The 21550-nt window shown below is 39.2% G+C and overlaps 1 protein-coding gene across 4 annotated transcripts in view; it reads left to right on the top strand.

Moving 5' to 3' along the window:
- The window catches only part of melk (maternal embryonic leucine zipper kinase), a 94294-nt gene extending 76949 nt beyond the window's left edge, over positions 1-17345 (top strand). For all 4 annotated transcript variants that reach the window (XM_060846594.1, XM_060846602.1, XM_060846610.1 and 1 more), the window contains exons 17-18: positions 8485-8588; positions 16367-17345. In XM_060846594.1, the coding sequence (XP_060702577.1) occupies positions 8485-8588; positions 16367-16544 (282 nt within the window). In that variant the 3' untranslated portion in view covers positions 16545-17345. The remainder of the gene's footprint in view (positions 1-8484; positions 8589-16366) is intronic.
- Positions 17346-21550: the final 4205 nt, after the last annotated feature.

Genomic DNA, 21550 nt, shown 5'->3' with positions numbered 1-21550 from the left:
GGCGCATCCTGTTGTCACTGTGCATTGGTGATGGAGAGCATGAATGTTAAAGATTTTAGATGGATTGCCAATCAAGTGAACAGCTTTTTCCTGGATAATGTTGAGCTGCTTGTGTTGATGGAGCTGCTCTCCTCCAGGAAAGTGGGAAGTCTTCCAACTTGCCTTGTGGATGATGGAAAGGCTTTGGGGAGTCAAAAGACGTATTACTCTTTGCACAATTCCCAGATTCTGACTTTCTCTTGTAGCCAGTGTATTCACATGGCTAGTCTAGTTTAGCTTTTGGTTAATGATAAACCTTTGCAGTATCCAGTGTCTTCAGTTTATTGATATCCTGTAGTTGCCAACCTTCAATTAATTTGATTCGCTCCATGACATTGGATCCTCAGGAGTCTGAGGGAGATCATCCACTTGGCCCTTCTGACTAAAGATGAGGCATTTGCAAGTGTCCTCGTCTTGGAGCTGCTGGGTCCTCCTTTCATATGAGGCTGTGGACATTTTTGAAGCTTGCTGTTCCCAGTGACTTGTTTTAATTCACTACAGTTTACAACTGGATATGATAAGAATAAAAATCTAATTTATTGGTTGTGGGATTGCTTAACTCTGTCTATTCCATTCTGTTTATGCTAATTGGCATGCAAATAGTCTTATGTAGTAGCTCCATTTGGTGGGCACCTGTTTAGGGCTGCCCCCGTCATGGCCTTCTGTAGAGTACATGGACACTGGCGCTCAACCTCTGCAAAATCCTCACAACCATCGCAGCATGTCTCTGACACACTGGTAGGCAGCTTGGAAGGATAGACTGGTGTTGTAGGGCATACCAGCAAACTATGTTGAAAAGCTGCTGTAAGGCACCTTGTTTTTGTTTTAAGGTATGCCTGGTGTTGCTCCTGGCATGCAATCCAATCCTCTTCATTGAACTAAAGTTAAATCCCTGGCTTGGAGGATACACTGGGATTGTGAATTTGGAGAATGTGTTCAAATACAATTGCGTTGCTGCTAATGATTCACATCACTTCATGGATGCCCTGTCCTGAGTTGCTAAATCTGTTCAGAATCTATACCAATAGCAGCATGCTAAAGCTACTCAAGACAAAGGAGGGGGTCTTCAGTATGAAAGTGGAACTTTGTTTCCACAAAAGCACTGTGGTGGTAACTCCTTCTGACTGTCATGGACAGGTATATCTGCTACAGGTAGGTTGGTGAAGGTGGTGTCAAATACATTTTACTCAATTGTTAGCATTCTCATCATCTGCCAATCTAGCAGCAATGTCCTTTAGGACTTGGTCACCTTGATCAGAAGTGGTGTTACTGAGATACTTAATGATGAACATTAGAAAGCTCTGATCCAGAGTACATTGTGGTCTTGTCACAAGATGTATATTCCAATTGGTATTCAAAATGGAGAACTAAATTGGGGTGCAAGAGAATCTGTCTTATTGATAGGATTGAGCCTGGAATGGTAATGGTGTTTTCTGGATCATTGGCTGCAAGGCATGATTCTGAGAGAATGACTGTCGAATTGTTGCTCAACAAGTCTATGGGCAGCTCTTCCAATTCAACATAAGCTTTTAGATGTTAGGAGAACTCTGCAGTGCTGACAGTGCTGCATGTGCCATTAGTCAGGGCACAAGAAGTGACAATGTCTGGTCCAGCGCATTGCTTTCATTTTATCAGACATCGTAGCAGTTCAGATTAAATTATAGAATACAGTGAAAGAAGAGTTGTATGTTTTCAATTCGGGGTTCTTGCCAGTTTCTCCCTGCCACTTAATTACTTAGAATCCTAGCCAAAGTACCAAATCTGCAGGTTTTGTAGTCTGCATTGCCTAATCAGTGTTTAAGGTGAAAGTGAGGACTGCCGATGCTGGAGATCAGAGCTGAAAATGTGTTGCTGGAGAAGCGCAGCAGGTCAGGCAGCATCCAAAAAAGCAGGAGAATCGACGTTTCGGGCACGAGCCCTTCTTCAGGAAAGCCCTCCTGAAGAAGTGCTCATGCCTGAAACGTCGATTCTCCTAATCAGTGTTTATCCAATTCTAACTTTGCCAACCCCTTTCTTGCCTTCTGCCCTGAACTGCTGCTAAGACTGCTATAACTATTTAGGCTGTACTTCTCTCTACACCACAAGGCTGCCCTTGTTGCCTGCTGCTAATGCTCTCATCCTGAACCTTTTACAGACCTCTGGCAACTTTCAGTGCTCCAACTATGTGTACTGTGTAAAGTCTGGTACTGAACACTTTTATTGTGACCACTCACTTGAAGCTTTCTTGATAACAGTGATTGCAAACCATTAACTGTTCATTTTCAGTAATGTTACTGCATCAAAAGCTAGTAAGTGCAGTCGTCTATGCGTTTATTTGAAGTATACTTATGATTTAAGGACTGAAGAAATTCTGCCATCCCTTCTGGAATCTTTCTCCCATCACTTTTAGTTAAACTCTTGGCACTTCTAATGTTTTAAAACCTCCATCTGTTCACAACTCTGGCTGGACCCCTCCCATGTGATTCCCTGAATTGAATTAAACCATGCATCCATGAACACCTCTGCAGCTGACTTTAAAATGTAGTTACTTTGTCTTTGCTCTTGATCCACTTTCACATTTGTCCTGACCAAATCTGCTTCTCTCATCCTTGATATCCTGTGCCCCTGTTGCAGCTTTCACATTTAAATTTATCCCAATAATTGATGTATTTCTTTGTTATCACTTCCTAGCACCTCCATGGTCCACTGTATTCCCATAGCTTCAATCTTTACAGGATTTTTTTTTATCTGTGACCTTTTAGAAAAGTTCTTAATTTTCAAGGTAGAAACCCCTATTGCAGTCCACTAGGATTAGTTGAGCCAACTAAGTGGTTGTAATTTGAAGCAAAATTTGTGTATTCTAATTCACTTGGTCAACAAATTGGTGTTGATGACTAATTAAATATTGCCATATACATCTTCAGCTGATGCACTTTGGCTCTGGGAGTCACAAGGTGCATTACTTGCTGCAGTATTCTTTGCATCGTACCTGCTCTTGTCGCCATTGTGTATTTATGTGGTGAGTCCAGTTGAGTTTGTCTAATAACCCCCAGGATATTGATAGTGGGGAATTTGGTGATGGTCATGCCATCCAATGTCAAGGGGAAGTGATTAGATTATCTGTCTGTCTGTCTGTCTCTGATTGGTGATGGTCATTGCCTGGGCGCAAATGTTATTTGCCACTTGTCAGCTTAAGTCTGGATATTGCTCAGGTCTCATTGCATTTGAACATGGAGTGTTTCAGTATCTAACACAAATGGTGCTGTACATTGTGCGGCAAACGTCACTTCCGACTTTATGATGGAGGAAAGGTTATTAATAAAGCAACTGAAGATATCTGGGGCTAGGACACGATCCTCAGAAACTAGTGCAGAACTGTCCTGGAGCTATAATGACTGACTGACCTCCAACAACCACAACCATCTTCCTCTCTGCCAGTGGAGAGTTTGCCACCAGATACCCAGTCATTCCAGTTTTACTAGGGCTCCTTGATGCCACTTTTGTTTGAAAGTGACCTTAATGTCAGGGGCTGGCACTCTCACTTCCCCTCTGGAATTTGGCTCTTTTCCACGTTTGAACCAAGGCTGTAATGAGGTCAGTCACCTTCCATCACTTTACTGATGACTGAGGGTACACTGTTGGGACAGCAATTGGCCGGGTTGGATTTGTCCTGTTTTTTTGAGTATAGGACCTACCTTGGCAATTTTTCCACATTTCAAGGTGTTGTAACTACTGGCTAGGGGAACAGCAGGTTCTGGAGCACAAGTCTTCAGTATTATAGTTGGAATGTTATCAGGATTCATAGACTTTGCCATACCCTGCTTCCAATGGTTTTTTTTTTGAATATCACGTGGAGAGGATAGAATTGCCTGAAGACTGGTATCTGCAATGCTGGCAACTACTGGAGGAGGCCAAGATGGATCATCCACTCAGCACTTCTGGCTGAAGATTGCTGCGAATGCTTCAGCCTTACCTTTTGCCCTGAAGTTTTGGGCTCTTTCATCATTGAGAAATGGAGATATTTGTGGAGCTGCCTCTTCTAGTGAGTTGATTCATTGTCCACTACCTGTCACTAGTGGATACTGTGGACTGCAGAGCTTAGATCTGAGCCATTTGGTTTGAGCTCACTTCGTTCTGTTTATCACTTTCTGCTTATGTTGTTTCTCGTGCAGTTGTTTGGTAACTTCAGGTTGACGCTTCATTTTCAGGTATGTCTGGTGCTGCTCTTGGCATGCCCTCCTGCACTCCTTGTTGGAGCAGGGTTGATCCTCTGGCTTGATGGTAATGGTTCAGTGGAGGATATGCAGGGACGTGAGGTTGCAGGTGTAGTGGTTTTAAGAATATTGCCTTTGGGTTTGGGTTATAAAGGTCAAAATTAAAGAGCAGTAAAACATCACAGGCTTACTTAGCTAAAGAGCTGAAGACGTGCTGTCTGCTAAGCCTTTCGTAACGGCAGTCCAGAGAAATATATTTTTTATTTTGGAGTTGAAAGTAAATTAGTTTAAAAGCATTCACTAGAAGGATAATTACATTTAAAAGGTACCTAAAACACTGACTTAGAGATGGGTAGAGCTTAGGAAGGTTCACTAGTTCTAATTTATCTGGATGTTTGCTGCGAGAGATTATTCTTTGCAGATTGGGCCTTGTGGTTTGCAGCTCACTGACAGAAGTTAGTTAAAACAGATGATTGTCAGACTGGCCTTACTATAAGCAGTATGTGTTTTTTTTAAAAAGTACTAATTACTACTTCAACTGCAGAGTAGGGAGGTGAGGTTAATCTCCGTTTGAAGCTTGAAGTCAGTGGGGAAATCTGCATTCAGCCTCTGTTTCTTATTGCACAAGAAAGTGACCAGATTAGTTTGAAAGTACCAGAAAAGGAGCCTGACCATCCACAGGCAATAAACTAAATGAAAATTTTTCTTCCTGAGAATAACTGGAGCTAAGAAACATTACTAGGACGACTGTGAAATGCTTATGGGTGGTTCTTACTGAAGGAAATAAAATTGTGTATTAGAGGATTCTTGGAATTGAGAAATAAATCTGAAGAAATAATATACATGGCTTCAAGGTAATCACCACTAATAGTGCATTAAAAATAATACAGTTTATATTATTTTTTTAAAAAGTTAAATCTTGTGGCATTGTTCTGTTCATTAAATCAAGGCATTCTGATTTCTTAAATGCTAACAGTCTCTAGACTCGTAATAGCATGAAAGGTAATTGTCATAAAAATAATTACTGAAGCTTTAACAATTATGTGCTAAACTTCATTTTAGAATACAATAAAATGTCTTTTGTATATATTTTATTTTACAATTTTAATTTGTAGAAAATGTATTCTATATTTTCACAAATATAAAGCTTTACAAGATGTTCCAGCTGTGTCTAATTTCAGTAAAAGTGAAGAATGAAGAGGATCCTGTGGTCTGTTTTGATTTCTGTTGATAGTAAATCTGAGTGGCCTGAATGTTAAAGACTTAAATGGGGTCCAGATGGTTTTGCAAGGTAGAAAGTGTAAGATGTTCACACCTGGAAACAGCATCTGGGCTAATAATAAACCTTTCGTCTCAAGTCCCTGTTCAAGATGTCAATCACAGTTGAATCATAGAATCTTTGATGTGGAAGCAGGCTATTCAGGGGTGTCCAAACCAACCCTCCAATGGCAGTTCACCCAGACCCACCCCTGTAACCCTGCATTTGTTATGGCTAATCCACCTAACCTGCATGTAGTTAGACTATGAGAGGAAACCAGAGTCACAGGAAGGAAACCCACGCAGTCACAGGAGAATGTTCAAACTTCACAGAGACTTTTGAGGGTGGAATCAAAAATGGATCCCTGGCGCTTTGATGTAGCAGTACTAACCACTGAGCCTGCTTGCTGCCCCCAACATTTGTAAATGGTTATTATTAAAACTGTTGACATTAAGGTTTTGTTTAATGAAATTGTGCAACTTTTAAATTAAACAATATGAATCAAATTGGATTTTCCCACTATACCCTTATCAAATCTATAATTCGGGTTGATAGGTTGAATTAATTTACAATAATCCTCTATTGTGAATGAAATAACATTTTAAAAATAAAAATTAGTTCCTAAACTGAAAGTAGCATCCAATTCTACTAACGCCAGCTTGTCACCTAGCATGCTCTTCTGTTCTTCAGCTTGTTGCCTCTCCTGCTCCAATAGTTCTCACCGATCCACTAACTCATCAGCCCTCATTTATGAGCAGCCACAGGCAGGAAGAGCAGTTTCATGCTGCACACTAAGCCATGAGCGATGGAAGAAATGCAAGAGGGAGGATTGGCAAGAGAGTCAAGGAGTGGGAGAAGCCTCTCCAGGTTAGCACCAATTGGACCACAACTCAATATCAGAGCTACTGCAAAAGCCACTGATGTGAAACCGAGCAAAAATAGGCTCTGTTAACCCATTGATATTGAAGCAGAGTGGCTTAAAATCGGAACTTGCCATGTTTAATTCCGAGATTGAATGTACTGGGAATTTAATGGATAGCTATTAACATTTCCATCTGATTCAAGGCTGAAGTAATTCATTGAATTTCACAAATCAGTTCAGTCTGCAATGATCTGATACAGAGAACAAGTCTCTTGTTCATAAGGATGCAGGTTGCAGCTCACACTTAGAATAAAAAGGCCAGGTTTGTGAGAATTTCAATGAGTCTGAAAGCCTAACTTTAGCTAGAGGGGATGAATCTTCAATTTGTTCATCAGGTGAAAGTCAGTTCAAGCAGTCGAATCTAACCAGCTGACAAGAGGGGTGGGGGTGCAAGCCCTCAGGAGGAAGCAACACTGTGTCCCTTAAATGACACAATATTCTTCCAGAACAAGTGCCAAGTTAAATATAACTAGAGAGGGGGTGATGGAGACAGGAGGACAGTTTATCATTTTGTATGTTATATAGGGATTTTTCTGTCCTTTATTGTATAAATTGGCTAATGAAAAAGTGTTTAGTTCACATTCCTTGATTTGTATTATTTCAAACACGGCAGCACAGTGGTTCGCACTGCTGCCTCACAGCGCCAGAGACCCAGGTTCAATTCCCGCCTCAGGCAACTGTCTGTGTGAAGTTTGCACATTCTCCTGTGTCTGCGTGGGTTTCCTCCGGGTGCTCCAGTTTCCTCCCTCAGTCCAAAAATGTGCAGGTTAGGTGAATTGGCCATGCTAAATTGGCCATAGTGTTAGGTGAAGGGGTAAATGTTGGGGAATGGGTCTTGGTGGGTTGCTCTTCGGAGGGTCAGTGTGGACTTGTGGGGCCAAAGGGCCTGTTTCCACACTAAGTAATCTAATCTAATCTTAACTCAATCTTGTCATGCAGTTCCTTTTAAGTTGGCTGTTAGAAATGTAGATTGTTTTTATTAAAAATTAACCGTTTCCATGGGGATTGTAACAAGAATTGAAATCCTGTAGCTTTTGAAAAATCTCTCTTCTCTTTTGATCTGAAAGGTTAATCCAAACTAGAATTGAATTACCTTCAAAATGGTGATGTGAGCAGGTAGAATCATTATTCATGTTGGCTTCAGCAGATTAGCTTTGTGTTTTAAATCAGTTATTAGAGTAAATGAAATGTCTTTTTATAACAAACAGGAATGTATCCTCAGTGATATGCTTACTCCAGCATCCCTTGTTATTTTTACTTGTGCCTAGTGTTAAATCAATCCTTGTACGACTGTAAATATCCCAGACAATAACAGTGAAAGCTACAGTTTTATCTGACTACTCTCTTTGTAAAATGCTGACCGACAAGCTGCTTCCATACTCTCTTTGAAAACTGGTCAGTTTTTCTATTTCATTTCTGGTATGCAATAAGTTATATCACTATCATGGCAAATTGTTATTTTTAGCTAGATCTAATAAACCCAGACTGAACTTTTCCAATTGCAATGATCTGGGTCACTGAGCGATCACCTGAGCCTTAAATATTTACTTTTTGTTCCACTATGCAAAGCACTATGTGCTAATGTATACTTGAATGTACAATTCTAAACTGTAGTATTTTAACCTAAGAAGAAATGTCTCATAATTTTCTTGATTGAAGCATGGGAAATTGTTATTACCATTGTACAAGTTCATAAGTGCCATAATAATCAATTGCGAATGAGCGGCACGGTGGCACAGTGGTTAGCACTGCTGCCTCACAGCGCCTGAAGACCCGGGTTCAATTCCCGACTCAGGCGACTGACTGTGTGGAGTTTGCACGTTCTCCCCGTGTCTGCGTGGGTTTCCTCCGGGTGCTCCGGTTTCCTCCCACAGTCCAAAGATGTGCGGGTCAGGTGAATTGGCCATGCTAAATTGCCCGTAGTGTTAGGTAAGGGGTAATGTAGGGGTATGGGTGGGTTTCGCTTCGGCGGGTCGGTGTGGACTTGTTGGGCCGAAGGGCCTGTTTCCACACTGTAAGTCTAAAAAAAAAAACTGCATCAAATGGTAAAATTTGTGTTCACCTTTTCACAGGCGCAATATAATGTAACTACAACAACCATGCTGAATGCAGATGAAGTTTTGAATGAAATAATGCTGGTTTTGCCCACAAAACGTGTTGATTTTGTGCAAAAAGGGTAAGTTGTTTTATGTAATATTAGTCAGCTTCCGGTAGTGGTATGTGATATTGAGACCATATGCAGTACTCAGTTGAAAGAGATGGAATGGGGGAGAGGGAGTAAATGGATGATAGGTTTGGAAACTCAGCAGGAGCTAGTTCAAAGTGCCTAATAGTACCATTGGAGAGGAATTGGCAGGTGAGGTAACTGGAAATAGTCAAGTGTCACAGATGAAAGAAGTTGGCAGTTGTATAATTTTTATAATAGTTTATAATTATATTATAATTATAATAGTTGTATAAGTGCACTTTCTTTTAGCAACTGGTTGTTTGTTGCTGCATGATCTCATTAGCTAGAAAAATGGGGCTGGCAAGCACATATGTCCTGGGTGTGTTTTCAGCAGAGATGCACAAAATGTCAGATGGATTGTCCATCGCCTTCACACCCAGCCACCAATGTAAGTAAATAATTAAGGGTCAACTGAGCTTTACTAAAAGCTCTATTGACCCTAATATGACCTTAAATCAAAAAGATCCAGAAGAACTGCAGATGATGGAAATCAGAAACAAAATCGGACATTATTGGAAAAGCTCAGCAAAACTGCAGTATCTGTGGAGAGAAAGCAGAGTTAATGTTTTGGATCCAGTAACCCTTCTTCAGAGTTGATTGTGTAGATAGGAAGAAGTAATATGCTAGACGTGGGGGGTGGGAAAGAGAGTAAACGATAAGAGGAGATGGAGCCCAGAGAGAGAGAGAGAGTTGGGCAGACAATGGAATGGGTAACGGTCAGTTTGGGAGAATGAATAGATGCTAATGGGTACAGTTAATGGCTACCTCATACCATAAAGCAGTTGGTGCAGGCAGTGTGCATGGAGTGAGATCACAGGATTGTGGTGTTTCTTAATGGTGAAACCACTATTATCTGACAATGCAGCTGCACTGAAACAGCTTAAGGCACAACTTGGTTTGGAGTATAAAGTTTTCAACATTATATTCAGAATCTTGTCAGTGTTTGCTGTATCCAGTGTCCCAATCTTTTCCTGATATCATACAGAGTGAATCAAACTGGCTGCAGATCTTGTGTTTTTCTTCTTTGCTGTGGTAACAAGGTCACATGCTTAGCATTCTCCAAGGCCCTAGGAATAAAATACCAAAAGGTTTATTCTGACTTTGGATGGTGGGGCACAGATGATGCAGTCTGTGTAATCACATAGGTACTTTGTAGAGATCTCCGTGGGACCAAGAGGTGAATCATCCGCTTGGTACTTCTAAAGGTGATTGCAAATCCTTTGGTCTTTCATTTCACACTCATGTTTACAGCGCAGCCATAATTGAGTGTGGCAGAGCTTTGATCTGATCTGTAGGTTATGCAATAATTTAGCTCAGCATACACGTGCTCTTTATACTACTTGGTGTGTATGTAATCCTGTTGCAGGTTCACCAGGGTGACTCCTGTTTTCCTTCTCTCACTGTTTCCCCCCACACCCCCTGCATATAACTCACGGAGACATAAAGTTTGTGATGGCAGTTTATAATGTGCTGTTATTTTTGGGAACTTGGATTCTAAAGTACAGTTAAATAGATACTTGATGTTTTTGTGCTGTGAAGTTCTGATTCTCCTTTTTAAAAAAAAGATCAGAGACATTTAGAACAGTAAGCTAAAGACATACTTTCTTTGAAAGGCTATGACCTGTGTTAAATGATTGGCAAGGTGTCTGGGGAGATGATTGCTGCAATGTTTATTAAGCAGAGATTTTGTGACCTACAGAAAAGTTAGATGGCTAGGGCGATGCACAGGTCAAATTCAGAAGAAATACCCTTTTGAGCAGAAGGGTAATTTTTTTAGTTTGTATCTTCAAGTTTAAGTCTTTAATCAAGAAGTCAGGAGTGTCAGTGGGTTAGCCTGTCAGCGTGTCTAGGGGAGCAACAGTAACAGAGAAAATTACATCTGGTGAATGTGCCAAAAATCAGCAAAAGGAAATATTTGTGACTTTTTCGGTTCATTGAGATTTGTTTTTAAAGTGAGGCTGGGAATGATGCTTCATTAGTGTTGAGAGAATGTGAAAGATATTATTTGGGGGTGACAGAGGCATGGAGAGTGTTAAGTCAATCTGATCTATAGGCTTTGTTTCTTTTGTGTAACAAAATTACATTCTTTCTTTGAAAAATTCATTGACAACCTTGTGTTAATATATTTCATGAATGGTCATGGTAACTAAATTGCAAAAATAAAACTTTCATGGTCTATCAAGCCAGGTTTAACTCTGGAATCTGACTTGTCCAGTGTTACCATCAGCTGGGATTACAAGTTGAGGTCAAAATAGCATCTGTATCATTTGGACCAACTGGGATGGAGAAAAATAAGTTTTACTGTAGAATAACATGGTCATGTGATTGATATATAGATTAGCTAACTCTTAAAGTGTGGGAATGCAGCCAAAGAGAGGCAACTGGCAGCTTGAAATTTCAGTTGTAAAAGTTTGCTTCCATGTATAAATCCGTATCCTTTAAAGGAAGTGAGGTTGGAAAGGATGGAAAGGCATTATACCTGAATACGAGTCTGAGGCTTTCCAAAAACAATGCATTTTTACTGGATTCAGTGAGTAACATTTCTAGTTTCATTCCTTTTATATGTTTTTAACTCCCTAGACAAATTTGGTCTTCTAGATACTCAAACCATGATTTAGACACCATGCTGATTTTGAAGTATTTGGCATTATTTTTGTTACAGTAAATAAAAGCGTGACCTATATTTCTTTTCAAGGCCAGGTAAATCTCTAGTCAGAGAAGCTCCACTGAGAACTAATTGGTTTTCTTCCAAATTGAACATATGAAATTGCTCAAGAAGAGACCAACTAGTCAGCCAGCTTGTTCCACGTGGCTGTGATAACAGATGCATCATAATGCATTCACTCCTCACCACAATATGAAGCCATGTAATTCCTGCTCGAACAATGGAAAAAAAATCACAGGAAAATTAGGAAAGCCACCTCAAATCCTCCTCTTGTGCTTTTTAATTGTTTGAGGTTCATCCAGGAGATCACATTAATCCTGATTTTATTGGGTAAAGAGTCCTTATTTGACAAATGGTTTCTGCCCCAGCCAGAACTGTTCCAGTGTGCACTCAAAGGCACACAGCAAATTCATTGAGTTACCTGATTCACTGACCACTGTTCTGAGAGAAGAGGAACTGCAGAATCTCCAGCCTAGCTGGACTTCTCCAGTAACTTGTAAGCATGGCTCTGGTTCCTTTCTATTTCTGCAATTGAAGTAATTGATCCACATAGATGCAATCTAATCCCTTCACACTTCCATAAACTTAAATCAAGTCATTCTGAATCTATGCTTGTAAAGTATAAATACCCATTCTGAGGTTATTCTTACAGCTTAGACCTGGCACCAACACAGTAAACCAAACTGAACATAATATACAACTTACTACTATGCAGTCCTAAAATTCTGCTGTTTGGTTGTTTCAAGTTTAGTTTTAGCATGCCGGGTTAAAATGAGAAACAAACTGATTGTGGGACTTTTTCATTCCTATTTCAAAATGTGCAAGTTGTGCTTCATTGAGAAGTGATGAGTAAGTGGGACCATCACAAATGGATTAAGGAAGGCATGGCCTCATTTTAAGATATACATGCAGACAATAGCTCAAATTTTTAATCATTCTCTTCACTGAGAAAGCTAAGACTTTTGAATAGTTATTTTCTTCAATAACAAGGATGCTCTTTAGATAATGTTAACATTTGGTAGCATCACTGTAGAAAACATACTGTTGCTATGTACCCCAGGGCCACCTTTCCACAATTTAAAATGTGGACGTTACCATAAACAGAAGAGTTTACGCCACAGACTCCAATAGGGTGGAGATGCTTAGAATGATCCATTCTGGAAAGAGTTGAGATGACTGTAAGACCATGTCAGCTGAAAATGTGTTGCTGTAAGACCATGTCATTCTAGGTTAATTTGTTAATGTTGAGAAAACAGTATTTGGAGATTCTTTTTGTCTTGCACACTTTCAACATGCAATTAATTGTACTGTTGGCTCGTTTAAATATTTTGAAGAGCCCCCCCCCCCCCACCCCCCAACCTGACATTTTGATTCTGCAGGAATTGTAATGAATTTTGAACATCCAGTGGACATTTCTCTAGCTCCCTGGACTCCATTGTGAATGTTTCCAACTCTGGATTAGTTAGATACTTGAGAGAGATCCTATTTCATTACCTGGATAGTTACCCAGGAAATGTTAGATCAAAATTATATCTCACTCCTGAGTAACTACTGACTGTGTATCTCTTCTACTCCCCCACTCTTCACCTGGCCCCAATGCCCAACCAACACCACTGACCCCTCTGACTTTCTCTATTGTTCCCTCCCCTCCCCCCACAATGCACACCCAAATCTGGTGCTCCACCCTGCCCTATCCAATTATCTTTCTCATCATTCACCATTACTCTTTAAAAATTACTTAAACTTCACAAAGCTTTTCCGCGTGTCAGTGAATGAAGACTTGGCAAACTAGTGCCATATAAAGGGAATGTTCTGAAGAAGGGTCACTGGACTCAACAGTTAACTCTACTTTCTCTCCACAGATGTTGGCACACCTGCTGAGTTTCTCCAGCACTTTCTGTTTTTGTTCCACAAAAAGGGAGCATGGGATATAGCTTGTTTTTAGCCGTATGAAGAAGGGCATTGAAGGAAGTCCTAGTCAGAAATGCTGAGCTGAGTCTTCAGGTTTTAAAAAAAACATAGAAGCAAAGTGGCCATCTAACTGACTGCCTCTCTGAAAATTTGGCCCTAATTTTCTGGTTTCCATCATTCAGTTTGTTTTCTTTCCTCTAGATGGTGCTGTTGCATTAATAGCTTGCTGTCCCAAAATTAAACTGGTTTGATTTGCAAAGTACTTCTACAAAATACCTGCTGCCTATGTCTGTTGCTTCCATTGATTTCTACCTATGGACATTTTAAGGCAATCTCTTGATGTTCCAAATGTTATTGACAGCGTACTGAGCTGAAACGGTCTGGTAGATCATTAGTATGACTGGCCGGGTGAATGGATCTCATGCAAATTGCATTGCCTTTTCCTCACTTGACAGTGGTTTTCTGGAAGCATTGGCTCTGTGCACATTATGTATGGTTGACCTTGCTTTAAGAAACTCTTCAAAATGTCTGTCAGCATAATTGCATAGAGCCTACAACACCACCTGGCTGGTTGGATCAACTGGTCTGTGCCAGTGCTGCTTCCACAAAAGCCTCGTCCACTCACTTTATAACCTTAACAGTATAGTCATTTGTAAAAAATCTCTTCAATGCTTATCTGGTTTTCCATTAAATGCATCTATGCTATTTACTTCAACTACTTTTTGCAGTAACACAGTCCATATTCTTACTAATTTTTTGAGAAAGTAGATTTCCCCTGAATTCCTCCTTGTATTTACCTATGGTTATATTTTGATTTCCAATTTAGATCTTCCCCTCAAACGGAAACATCATCTACACCTATTCTTTCATAATTCTTTGTCTAGCATGCCTCCCCACGCACTTTGCTCTCTATTCTAGGGAAAACAACCCCGCACGTGGTGAGCATTTCCTCTATAAAAAGTTCCTTGTGGACGTGGAATCTCCCTCATGAATCTATTTTGCACCTTTTCCAGTGGTTTCTTTTCTGTAATAAAGAAACCAGAGCTGTACACAATACACCAACGGTGGCCTGAAATGTTTCTATGCAAGTTTAAATAACTTCTAATTTTGTTTTTTTTTTCTCAAGAAATTACCTCTGTATTTGGTTTGCTTTTTAATGGCCACCTTAACCTTACTTCTCGTGATTTGTGTATTTCTAACCCTAAACCCCTTTTCTCTTCTATCCCATTATCCATGAAGTAAGTGGTCGTCTTATTCCTCTCTGAAATTCACAATAGCTGGTTGTTTTTGGTATTTTCTATAATCAACCGGTTCCGAGATATTCATATAAATCTCTGGAGCAGTTGGAACTTGAACCCAGGCCTCTTGGCTTAGAGTTAGGAACGTTACCTGTGCACCACAAGAGCTAATCTTACATTGAAATTAATTTGCCAATTGCACGCCATTCTGCCAGTTTAGTCACATTGTCTTTAGGTAAGTCAAGGATACACAAATGACAGTTTTGTCTGGTATACTTGTGCCAGTGTTTTAAACAAATATCACCACTCTCAAAATGTGACTGTTTCTGCAGAAACACAATCAGTTTTCCCACAAGAGGATAATGTTCCACACCGCCGCCACCACCATGTCCCACTGCAACCCCCCTCCCACCATCCGGTGAAGGTCACTTTGCGCTACATGAACCTAAAATTAATTTTGCTAAATGCATTTTCTCCCCATTGTTATCAAATTAAAGCCATTTGCCTGGAGTTCCCATTTATTTAGAGGGTTTTCTTTCAGCACAATTCAACCAAATAACACTGAAATATTTTTAAACGTAGTTGAATTTGGACCGCAGTTTGCGTCTAACCAAATCTAGTTTCTACTATTTTCTTTGCACGAGTTTCAAATATGTCACACTGGAAATGCACCTTGCCATCAGAATTGGTCACCCACCCAGAGTAAATTGAACACCACTGGAAGTTCTACTAATTACATTCATCCCATACCTTAAGTTTTTAATTTTAGACTTGTACTTTTGGGGACTAAAAATGCAACATGTAAAAGCTTTTTAAATGTGATCTTTGTTTTAGTTTACAAGAAAAATGCTGAATAACCCTTGGTATAATTAGAAAATAGACTTATTTTGTTCACAGGAGAAAATTAGGACTTTAGATGCTAGAATTGAGTCAAAAAGTGTGGCGCTGGAAAAACACAGCAGGTCAGGCAGCATCTCAGGAGGAGGAGGAGGAGGAATGTCAACGTTTCAGGCATAAGCCCTTCACCAGATGCTGTCTGACCTGTGTTTTTCCAGCTCTGCAATTTTTGACTCTTATTTTGTTCAAAGTTTGCAGCAAAGTGATGTGCAAAAGTATTGTAAGGAAAAGCTCTTTCTCCTAGCAGGTAGTCAGGGTGTACTGCCTGGAAATGTGGAGACAGGTTGAATTGAGGCATGCAAGATGTCATTGGATGATTATTTGGGGAGAAATGTTTTGCAGGGGTGGGGGAAAGACAGGAGATTGGCATCAGCCAATAGAATCAGTGCAGGCGCAATGGGCTGGAATGGCTGCCTGTACAACAAAATCCTGATTCTGTGAGAAGAAATTTTGAAATTATTACATTTTAAAGCACAGATCAGCGTGCTGCTTGGTAGGTTTTGTATTTGATATGCAGATAGTGTGTGGAAACTTTGGTGAATTTTGAGAGCAGCAATTTTCAAAGTATGTTTAATTAATGCCAGAATTGTCTTTTGTGCATCAAACAGAACCACCATCCCCTAGATTAGACAAGCCTGAGTTATCCATATGTGTAAAATATAATTTTTGTTTAAATCTGATAGTCAAATACACTAATTGATTGTCCAATTGTCTTTTTTTAAACAGTAGTTTAAAGTAGTAATATCATTTGTTCATGTGTGCCAATGATACTTTTTAATTGAACCATGTGGTAAGATTGCCATCTCTAAAAATCAACCTTCCGTTAGACTTTATCAAATTTCACATGTTAAGAACATAAAAAATCTGAGTGTGTGCGCTACATTGGAGAGAAGATTTGATATTCACACCAAAGGTATCCTATTTTGTGTGCAAAAGCTAATTTCCTTGATTTGGCATTAATAAACATGGTATTTTTATGTTGCATATTCAGTGTATAATCTTTTGTTTTCTAACAGCTATACCTTAAAATGTCGGACTAGATCAGACTTTGGAAAGGTCACAATGCAGTTTGAACTGGAGATATGTCAGCTTAGCAAACCTGAGGTAATTGGAATTAGAAGACAGCGACTAAAGGGTGATGCCTGGGTTTACAAGCGTTTGGTTGAAGATATTTTATCCAGTTCCAACGTTTAATCAATGTTTACATTGGAAATTTAAACATGTGTGAATATATAGCTTTAAACATCTCATGGTTATTAAAGGACTGCTTTCTTATAATGGCTTTACTCCAAGGTATTCTCTATTTTAGAAAGTCTGTTTTGCTACTTCCCTGCAAAAATGTATTTCATCTAATTGGAGACAACGGTTTCAAGATGCATTGGCTACAGGCAAATGTGTTGTATGACGTTTAAGGTTTGTGTACATACGTAAGGGGATCTCTTTTAGTGACTCTCTTAAAGAGCCGACTGCTAATTAAATTTTTAAAATTGCTTTTGGAGATTGTCAACTGAGACACTGCTTTAAAAGTACCAACTATGGAGAATGAAGGAGGATTAGGTTCGGTTCTGAGATGTTTGTATTCCTACTCCCTAGACCTGAAATATTATTACATAAAAGTGTTAGCTTTCTGACTGGAATTAGCCACAAGTGAGTAAGTTTTAAGAACTCATTTATGCATCAAAATATAATGAAGGATAAAAAGGGAGTATTTATACGGGGAATTGTTTGGGATCATCATAAACTTCAGAATAGTGTTCTCTTAAACTGTAAAGTGCCATGGCCATGTTACACTACAACCTCACTGTCTGAAAATTGAGCTATAATTAGCTTTTCATAATAAAGAAAACTCATGAATAAATGTATAAGAGAGAGCTCTAATAGTTATGTTTACATTCAGTTCTCCATTTTTATTCGTATACTTTTCATCATGTAGCTTGTTTATGCAATTTGTATATAGTACATTCATTTGTATCCATATGAAGTAGCTATGGTGTTATTCCTGAATAAACTTGTAATTTTTGTTTTAATGCACAATTTTCATTTTAAATCTTAATTAAAAATTTAACAATTAACTTTCAGATGTGACTATCTTTTTTTTTTTGGAGAATCCAGTATTCACAGAGCCCTGCATTCAAGGATTGCTTAATATATCATTTGCATAATTCTCTTCCTGTCTGTGATTTAAAGAGGATTTATTGAGATCGTTAAAAGAGTCACAGCTGCGGTTACCACAGTTGAACTATACACTCAGTATGTTGCATAAAATTAAGTTGATTTAAATAACTTGCCTCTCTTTCTGAATGTTAAATGAAATTCTGTATTTACAAACTAATGATCTAAAATGGACTGATGTGACACAAGGAAATTGCCTCTGGAAACAGTGTGCATTTACAGCTTATCAGTAACCTGTCACGGTAACAATTGGGAAACACAATAAGGATGCACAAAGCACATTGACCTGTAGAATATTTCTTAATTTTCCTTTTTGCTGTTCAGTTGTTCCCTGTCCCTGATTGCATTTTTTACTTTGTTTCATTAAAACAATGCACAATAAATTGACAGGCATACTAGCCAAAAGAAAACATCATAAAGGTCTTGAGGCAATTGGAAGGGGATATCAAAGTGTCTGATTAAATTTACAGTATAGAGATCTATTTACAGTCCTCAAGCATACTTCAGCTAATCATGCAACTATAAACTTAAGATAAATCTGATTTTTATGACAATCAATGAAGTGATGAATGAACGCACCAATTTACATATATTTAACATGTAGCACAAGGCCATTTAGTGTGTGACAGTTCCCAGCAGTGGCATGAATATCCAGTAGCACTGAGTATTTTTTTCATAGACACGATGCTGTGTTGCATAATCTATGACTTCGTCCACAAAGGTAAAAAGTATACACTACAGTTGATGAAGGACATCTTTACATTACAGGGCTTTCACTCCATGCTTGTACCCTTTTTCTTCACAAACATATGAAAGAGAGTAGGCCATTCAGCCCCTTGAACCTGCTCTTCCATTCAGTAAGATCACGGCTGATCAGATTCTAATCTCGATTCTACATTTCTGTACGTATATATATATATATATATATATATCTATCCCCAATAACCTTTCATCCTCTTGGTAATCAGGAAACTAGCTACCTCTGCCTAAAAATATTTGAAGTTTCTGCACTCAATGCCTTTTGATGTAGGGAATTCCAAAGGCATTCTTAACCTTCTAAGAATTTGTTTATTTATTCCTGTCTTGAACTGGCAATCCTTTATTTTTAAATAATATCCCTAATTCTAGATTCTCCCCCAAGCCGAAACCTCCAATCCACATCCACTTGATCAATTTGCCTCAGGCTTTTGTTTCAATTAAGTTGCCTCTGCCTATTCTAAACTCCAGATGATACAGACCTAACCTGCCTATCCTTTTCTGATAGGGTCATTATAAAACCTGTAGATTCCCTCTATCCCTCTATCTTAAATGCACAAACTGTTTCTGAGGTCAACTCTCACTTTCCATCCTGTTTCTTTGTCCGTTGTAATGCACTTGATTGAGAGTATCTACTAAACACCATGACAATTTTGACGCAAGCAGGCTTGATTTCACCAAGATGCTTACATTTATCCTTGTCTTTGTGAAACAATTCCAATCTTCTGATTGTGAAATTGTCAGATATGTGCAGTGGTGCCAAGAATTAACAATTTGTGGTTCAGGTAGTTTGCTGCCATTATTCCCCTTTGCTGGGTCTGAAGGCCTACCTGATCTATGGTATGGTGGGAGAAAGCTACTCATGGCTGAGATGAGTCTCTTTCTTTAAACAAGGTGTAGTTCAGTGTGTAATACCAACTAGATATAGATTAAATTAGTAACATAATCTTTGTATGCGCCTCTCTGAGGATACCTAGGGTAATAGGCGGCACCTTTCCAATCCTGTAATGTTCTGCCTTCCACTCTGGTTGTAATGTTATCAACTTCAATGGAGTTAAGTGCGGTCTACAACATTAACCCTCTCAGAACTATTAATTTGGTTATATACTTAGTCACATTTATAAAAACATTGAGCACTGCAAAGTGTTTAAATCTAAAAGCTAAAGTTGATATTTTAATGAATTTTAATTATTCAAAGTTTGTGCGAAGATTTGTAGCTCGGGTGCTCGTTGTTGTGGTTCTGTTTGCTGAGCTGGAAGTTTTTGTTGCAAACGTTTCGTCCCCTGGCTAGGCGACATCATCAGTGCTTTGGAGCCTCCTGCGAAGCGCTTCTTTGATGTTTCTTCCGGTATTTATAGTGGTCTGTCCTTGCTGCTTGCAGAACCACAACGAATTTTAATGATATTGTGCTGATTGATACCTTTTTAGAATTAAAGACAACTGGAACCTAGGATTCCATTCAGCTGTTTGAGAGCTAGTCATTTACTCGTATTCTTTGGACACTTTGTAAATTTTCTCTTTCCAGTATTTACACGTTTTCTTTTTAAAAGCTAATTGTTTCAGGACAGGTATTCCAACACTGACCAAATCTCAGCATTAAAATATTCCAAACTTCCTTCTGTTCTTTGGAGGTCAGGTATTTTGGCCATCTAATTACTGGGACTAAGAGCAGTCAGAAATATGACTTTCCAATTTCAGAATTATTCAGATTCACTGTAATGACGACAAAAGTGAAATGAAAAGGCAAAACATCTCTTGAACCATAATTTAAGTCCTCCATCATTGAAGCGCTTATGCATTCTTTCCATGGCCTTTAGACCTTTCCAAAGTACAGCACTAGTGTGCAATACCCAAATTTGAACATCATAACCCTGATATTCAATTATGATTTGGTTAAAAATACAGATAATTGCAAGTTATTTAAGGTGCACTTAATTATTTAACAAAACCCCCAATTGAAGGTTTTGGTGAGGGTTGCTGCAAAGCAAAAATACCTGTTTTCTTACTCTGCAGACTGTAAATCAGACCTCAACATTAAGATCGTTTCTAAAAAAAAAGTAGGTTGTCCAGCCCAGTGAGTCTCCTTAATCATTCAATGAGATCATGGCTGATCGAACATTCCTCATGTCCGTTTTCCTGCGATTTCCCCATAGCCCTTGATAACCCACTGATCAAAAATCTATCACAGCCTAAAATATACATGAGAACTCTGCTCCCACAGATCTCTGTGGAAAGAAATTCCAGACAATCTCAATCCTCCTTGTCTCAGTCTTAAATTGGCAGCCCTTTATTCACAGACTATGCACTAGACCCTCCCATGAGGGGGAGCATCCTGTTGGCATTTACCTTGTTAAGCATCTTAAGAATCCTATATTCACTGAGACCACCTCTCATAGTTTTACAGCACAGCCCTTTGGCTCAAACTGGTCCAAGCCAACCAAAATATCCATCCATGTTAGCCCCATTTTCCTGCACTTGGCCCATATCTTTCTAAACCTTTTCCTATCCATATATTTGTCCAAATGCCTTTTAAATGTTGTTAATGTACCTGCCTCAACCACTTCCGCTGGCAGCTCATTCCAGATCCACACACCCTCTGTGCAAAAGACGTTGCCTCTAGGGTTATCTTTTATTCTTTCCCCTCTTACCTTAAACTGATGCCTTCTCGTCCTTGATATTCTCACCCTGGGAGACTGGCAGAGTGCATTTTCTCTACCCATGCCTCTCATCTTATACACATCTATAAGATCTCACCCACTTCCCCCTCCCCAGTCTCCAATGCTCTTTTCTTTCGAAGTCCTAACTTGTCCAACCTCTCCCTATAACTCCGATTGATAATTCCTGGCAATATCCTTGTAAATTCTTTCCAGTTCATCAATTTCACCAACACCTTCGATTCTGACCTCAAGTTTACATGGATCATCTCTGATACTTTCCTCCCCTTCCTGGACATCTGTCTCCATCTCGTGTTCGTTTATATTTCATTGAGTCTCAAATGGTTTAGTTTTTGCTCATAAAACAATTCCTCTATACCAGGGGTCATCCCAGTGATTTTTCTCTGAACCGCCTCTAGTGAAATGAATGTCTTATCTTAAAAACTGTTCTCAGTACTACAGGTGTGTTCTCTCCAGCACCTTAGGCAGTTGCGGTGAGATTTCCTTACTCTATATTTCAACTCCATTGAAATAAGGGTCAATACTTCCATTAGCCTTTCTGATTACCTGCTGCATCTGTGTGCTAGCTTTCTGGCTTTCATGTACAAGTACTCCCAA

The sequence above is a fragment of the Hemiscyllium ocellatum genome, chromosome 2, assembly GCF_020745735.1.
Source record: "Hemiscyllium ocellatum isolate sHemOce1 chromosome 2, sHemOce1.pat.X.cur, whole genome shotgun sequence".
Taxonomy (NCBI): Eukaryota; Metazoa; Chordata; class Chondrichthyes; order Orectolobiformes; family Hemiscylliidae; genus Hemiscyllium; species Hemiscyllium ocellatum.
This window is presented reverse-complemented; position numbering and strand designations above follow the sequence as displayed.